At 42.2% G+C, this 6,625-nt stretch overlaps 1 protein-coding gene across 1 annotated transcript in view; it reads right to left on the reverse strand.

Moving 5' to 3' along the window:
- LOC110526488 (chromodomain Y-like protein 2) overlaps positions 1 to 6,333 on the reverse strand; it is a 42,386-nt gene extending 36,053 nt beyond the window's left edge. Inside the window, exon 1 of the mRNA XM_021607497.2 lies at positions 5,891 to 6,333. Within this exon, the coding sequence (XP_021463172.1) occupies positions 5,891 to 5,914 (24 nt within the window). The 5' untranslated portion in view covers positions 5,915 to 6,333. The remainder of the gene's footprint in view (positions 1 to 5,890) is intronic.
- Between the last annotated feature and the right edge of the window lie 292 nt (positions 6,334 to 6,625).

Raw genomic sequence — 6,625 nt, forward strand, 5'->3', positions numbered from 1 at the left:
TGGCCTCCAACTGCTCTGAAATACAAGTAAAACCAAATGCATGCTTTTCAACTGTTCGCTGCCCGCACCCGCCCACCCGACCAGCATCACCACCCTGGACGGTTCCGACCTAGAATATGTGGACAACTATAAATACCTAGGTGTCTGGCTAGACTGTAAACTCTCCTTCCAGACTCATATTAAAACATCTCCAATCCAAAATCAAATCTAAAATTGGCTTTCTATTTTGCAACAAAGCCTCCTTCACTCACGCCGCCAAACTTACCCTAGTAAAACTGATTATCCTACCGATCCTTGACTTCAGCGATGTCATCTACAAAAAAGCTTCCAACACTCTACTCAGCAAACTGGATGCAGTCTATCACAGTGCCATCCGTTTTGTTACCAAATCACCTTATACCACCCACCACTGCGACCTGTATGCTCTAGTCGGCTGGCCCTCGCTACATATTCGTCACCAGACCCACTGGCTCCAGGTCATCTATAAGTCTATGCTAGGTTAAGCTCTGCCTTATCTCAGTTCACTGGTCACGATAACAACACCCACCCGTAGCACACGTTCCTTCAGGTATATCTCACTGATCCTCCCCAAAGCCAACACCTCATTTGGCTGCCTTTCCTTCCAGTTCTCTGCTGCCAGTGACTGGAACGAATTGCAAAAATCGCTGAAGTTGGAGACTTTTATTTCCCTCACCAACTATCTGATCAGCTGATCGCTGCAGCTGTACATAGACCATCTATAAATATCCCACCCAATCTATCTACCTCATCCCCATACTGTTTTTATTTATTTACATTTCTGCTCTTTTGCACACCATTATCTCTACTTGCACATCATCATCTGCTCATGTATCACTCCAGTGTTAATCTGTTAAATTGTAATTATTCGCTCCCATTGCCTATTTATTGCCTACCTTCTCATTCCTTTTGCACACACTGTATATAGACTTTCTTTTTTCTACTGTGTCATTGATTTGTTTGTGTTATTGGCTTGTTTGTTGTTTACTCCATTTGTAACTCTGTGTTGTTGTCTGTGTCACACTGCTTTGCTTTATCTTGGCCAGGTCGCAGTTGTAAATGAGAACTTGTTCTCAACTAGCCTACCTGGTTAAATAAAGGTGAAATAAAAAATAAAGAAAAGAAAACTTATGTAAATAAGGTATTGTTTTTTTTATTTTTTATAAATTTGCAAAAATGTCTAAACCTGTTTTCGCTTTGTCATTCTGGGAAATTGTGTGTCGATTGATGAGGATTTTTATTTATTTAATACATTTTAGAATAAGGCTGTAACGTACCAAAATGTGGAAATAGTGAAGGGGTCTGAATACTTTCCAAATGCACTGCACACAGTGTATCATATTGAGCCTGAATGGTGGTCTGTGTCCAGCTTGCTCATTACCAGAGAGAGGAGATATATTAAAGAGACTTGTGCTGTGGAGAGTCTTCACCTCTTTCCCTGGAGCCAGCTGCTTCTTACAGCGCCATGTTGGCCCTGGCCAGTCTGCTCCTTCTGACAATGACCACCCCCAAGGGGGACAATCAGCAGGGGGCAGACATTCAATCTCAGTAGCGCACACACACACACCCGTGCATGCATACACAGACACACAGTTGGGCTGGTGTGATGAGACCGTAACATCCTCTTTCTCACTCTGACATAAGGGCCATTGTTAGTGGCCGGACCTGACATGTCACCCTGCTGGGTTCTTACTTCCAAATTGATTATTTCTGTATGCCTGTTCACCAACTATTCAATAGGAGTCACAAGCCAAGAAACACTGATTACGTGCACATTTGCAGACAAGTTGTCACGCCCTGACCTTAGAGAGCCTTTTTATTTCTTTATTTGGTTAGGTCGGGGTGTGATTTGGGCGGGCATTCTAGTTTTTCTATTTCTTTGTTGGCCGGGGGATGGTTCCCAATCAGAGGCAGCTGTCTATCGTCTCTGATTGGGGATCATACTTAGGCAGCCTTCTTCCCACCTTTAGTTGTGGGGTCTTGCTTGTGTGTAGTTGCTTTCTGCACTGCATGTAGCTTTACGTTTGTTTTTGTATTTTGTTGTTTTTTCGGTGTCATTTTAAATGAAAGTAAAATGTACGCCTACCACGCTGCACCTTGGTCCAATCCATCTCTAAACGATCGTGACACAAGTGGACATAAACACGAGAAACAAAAAAGAAATACACACACACCTCCTCTATTCCCTCTGCATTCCAACTAGGCTATCAGGAGAATGTTAAAGGCTTTAGGTGTGGATGTGGAGCTGTTGAGCTCCAGCAGTGACGAATGCTCCTGCCACCCGAGGTGCTGTGCACATTAGTATGACTAAACAACCTAAGATGGGCGAGCAGCAGGGCTGTCATGAAGAGACGATTATGATGCTTACCGTCCCGCGCACTGTCACACTAACCAGATCAAAGCCGACTTCAGAGAGAGAAAACACTCTCCTTCCTCAGGTTAGTAAAACAGACAAGGGGAGTGGGTTGGAGAGGGGTTGAACAACACACACAATACATAACTATGAGCTGGCAGGGAATCAGTGGAGGGGGAGATACCTATCCTAAGCATCCTGTTCACAGTACCTAGAGCCTTGGTATAGCAGGAACACATTGAGTTATTCCAGGGCTGAGTACTGCAGTTTATCGCGTGTCATAGGGGTTCATTTATTCCTTCTACAATTAAATTGACATTTATGTTTGTTTGTGAACACCAAATTCATTAAAGAAGCCAAATCTCAAATTAAGCAATGGGCTTGAAGACTCAAAGAACACATTGTGAGTATACTGTCTCTGAGACAGCTTCAGTGTATTTGGCGACCCATTAAGTGCTGTGTATCTCCCATGCAATGCATAGTTTATTGCCCTCATGGCCCACGTTTCCCCCTGCGAGGTCAACCCGTTTCCTCCAGTCTCTCTCCACCGCTCCCAATGGCCAGTTGCAACTACTTTTGTTTTGAGCGAGAACTTGTGGTTGTGTGTTGTGCTGATAAAGGCTGCATGTCGATGGTTAACAACTTGATTACTTTATGAATTTTGAATGAAGAGAATAATGAACTGATGATTATTTCAGCTGCATCTTGACAGCTCATCATGTTGAACAATATGTATATCACTTGTTGACTAATCAAAAGGTTCTAATTTAGCTCACTCCATGACCACTTTCATGACATTTGTGATTTATTTCTATAACAGAATATTCATATTTCCCTACATCATATCATGCATTTCTTGATAACATAACACAAACTCCTAAATATAGCCTATCTATTGCTAATCCATAGGATTACTGCTGCTCAGTCACACAACAGAGGATTTAGCAGAACTGCAGGTGTTCTGAGACATTGGAGCATCTAGTGTAGATGGCCACTTGAATAGACCAGACCATCTCAATCAATATGAGATAAGGAGAGGGAGAACATAAAATGAGTGTTCGTGTGTGAGAGCGAGAGAGAGAGCGAGTGAGAGAGAGTGTGTGTGTGTGTGTGTGGGGGGGGGGGGGGGGGGGTGGACAGAGAGAAGCAGAAAGAGAAGCAGTAAACTGAGAGAAACTGATAGATTAATGTTTGAGTGATGGTGCATAAGAAAGTAGCATAATTGTACAATCATAGGCCTATCATATTTCAAAGATATTCCTCTGAAAACTTTGTGAAATTAAGTTGAGACATGATCTTGAAATATCAATAAATCTGAGCTCTTCAATGTTTCAGATTCGATTCAACTTGCATGGCATTTAACTGGGTGTATAGGCCTAGATGTTGCAGTTCCTAATTGGAAAGTAAAAACTCCAGTTCAAATTCCTCTTCAGCACATCATAGCTTCTTAATGCTTCTAAACTAAGTGTATCATAGTCCTACAGTGTGTTAGGTAGCCTAAACACACCTTCATGTGTAACACACGTACAGGCCTACATTTCCTGAATCCAATTCATGAGTCATACAGAGGGACACTATTGATAGTGACGTCTTCCTCTCATACTTGTATTACCACATGTTGATTGAACCAGTTCACCTCGCTTACTGGAAAACACAGATCTATGTGTAAAAAAGGCACTTCCAGAAGGAACATGTGCTAACTGTCAATTTCAGTAAGTGATTGCCACAGTTTTGACCGTCAGAAATTGCACATTTACGTTGTAGCCAATTAATATGCCATTAATGTGACCAGGGCTTGTTAGGTTATATAGAGCAACAGACCTCCCATCATATAAGTGCATTTCTCATTACTGCATTGTTTTTTTTAAGGTCAACTGTTTACGGTGCAACAATTAAAATGAATATGGATTCAAACACCTGAAGAGGAGTATTTGGTGGAAAGAGGACATGCACATTTTCCAACTATGTCAGCAAACACAGGAAATGTAGGCCTTATGACAATGTTATTCCTAATGACTAAAAATTACTTGTTATTACTAGTGGCTCAACTGGTAGAGCATGGCGGTTGCTACACCAGGGTTGTGGGTTCAATTCCCAAGGGGGGTCAGTATGAAAATGTATTCACTCACTCCTGTAAGTCCCTCTGGATAAGAGCGTCTGCTAAATGACTCAAATGTAATGAATAAGAATTACAATCAATCACTACAGCCTAACAAACACAGTCAGACGGGGATCATTTAAGAAGACATTTAACTGACCAAACCATTTCTCAAACCAATAGTGAAACAATGTAACAGAGAATTCCTAGCCAATAAATCAGAGGAGAGCACACATTTTAGTTATGGCAACAAACCGCAGGAAATAGCTCACCGCTGAGAACAAGCACTAATGTCAACCTGGTCAACAGTTGATGGTGACATGCCACACAATAGGTCAAGGCAAACTTATTTACCTATCTGGTGATGACCAGGCAATCCAACTAGTTTATGACCTTGTAGTGCAACTGGTATAGGCCACCGTGAAAAGAAAGTGAAACATGGTCGCATGACATCACTCCTCCAATAAAGAAGAGTTGGAGTCAGCTACATTGTCAACAATAGGCCTACAATAAGCACAATACAAGCATGGAAGACTATTTATTGCTGCCAACATCTTGGTCAATCTATCACCATAAATCATGCCACCACCATTGGGCCAAAACTGGTTGAATCAACGATATTTCCACATAATTTCAGCAATGTGATGACGTTGGAATCAACGTGGAAAACTAGATTTGCAAAAAGTAATCAACATAAGGGCATCTTTTTTTGCCCAACTTTTAACATAAATCCAACAAAAAAAATGCACAATGTCATTGATTTTACGTTGAATTCACGTTAGTTGAAAACTCAACCAAATCTAGGCCTAAATCAAAACTAGACGTTGAACTGACTGACGTAGGTGGCCAGTGGGATGTGCGCGTAATCATCGAGACCTTCTAGGCTATTCCATCCATCCATCACCCAACATTTAGCAAACTTTTCACCCCGGAATTGTTGAGGCGCACATTCTGGCACGACACGTGCATCATCTAGTTAAAACACAATAACTCCATCGAAGCTTCTCCACTACATTGTTGTCACCTCCACTAAATGTTTGCTAGGCTAATAATACATTGCCTATCCTCTGGCATGCGCACCTTCCTAACCATCACCAGTCTGGAGCAATTCGCCGTGTACGTTTAGTGCTCTTGTCACTTTATCATGACTTTCAACTAGCGCGACCGATAGGGAGTTTATATTTTATGATCTTATCGCGAACTCGAACACTCACAACTCTATACAATTCACCCCATACAAAAGTCGCCGAGGCACATCGAAAAAAGACGAGCCTCATCTTCTCGAGAGGGTTGGTTAGTTACGCCTGTTAAAGGGTTTAGGACTTCGTTTTTTCACCATAAACGAGGACCTCCCCTTACTTCCTAATTCCAGTATTCGTCAATACTACAGAGTATGTCGCTTAGACATGGTTTCACAGTACCTCGTAAAGGTCTCCCGAAGCCATCCTGTGGTGCGGACTTCGGCGGCGCGGCGTTCTTGCTTGCCTTGTTGGCTTTTTTGGATCCTATTCGCTCGGTGTTTTGGCGAAAGCCCCGATAGACGGATATTAGCAAGCAGCCTTGTTATTCTGAGCCAGCCGCAGTAGCAGATCATCAGACAGTGTCAATCGAGCCCGGCGCTCTGCGATGGATCGCTCTTCACTTAAAACAAACAACCAAGGGGAGATTGGGGCGGTGCTGTTTATTCAGTGCGGAGTGGATGACTGAAATTAGTCAACGTATGAACGTAATCATGTGCGAAATGCGCTCCAGTCCCCTGCGCTGTCTGCGCTGTAGATGTAGCCCGATCTCCATGAACCAAATGGCTGATGCATAGACGTCTACTGTTGAGGGACACCAAATGATGAGTCCAATTTGCTTTCCTTTCCTGTCTGTCCAGTTGAATTGAGACGATCATTTGCAGAACTAATTGGTTTTATAATCAATTTCACCTAGCACATGTGTTATTGTGATTTATGCGATGTAGTACATTTGATTAGAGAACTGTCATTGCACATTGTAGTAAACATATTGTCCTCTTCCATTTTACTGCAATTTTTCACATTAAATGTTAAAATGACACGATGACCCTGACACTCACTGTAATGACTGTTCTCCATGTAATAACATACTTGTTAACATTTATTTACCCTAAATGAGATAGACCTACTTTTCCA

The sequence above is a fragment of the Oncorhynchus mykiss genome, chromosome 6 (genome assembly GCF_013265735.2).
Source record: "Oncorhynchus mykiss isolate Arlee chromosome 6, USDA_OmykA_1.1, whole genome shotgun sequence".
Lineage (NCBI taxonomy): Eukaryota > Metazoa > Chordata > Actinopteri > Salmoniformes > Salmonidae > Oncorhynchus > Oncorhynchus mykiss.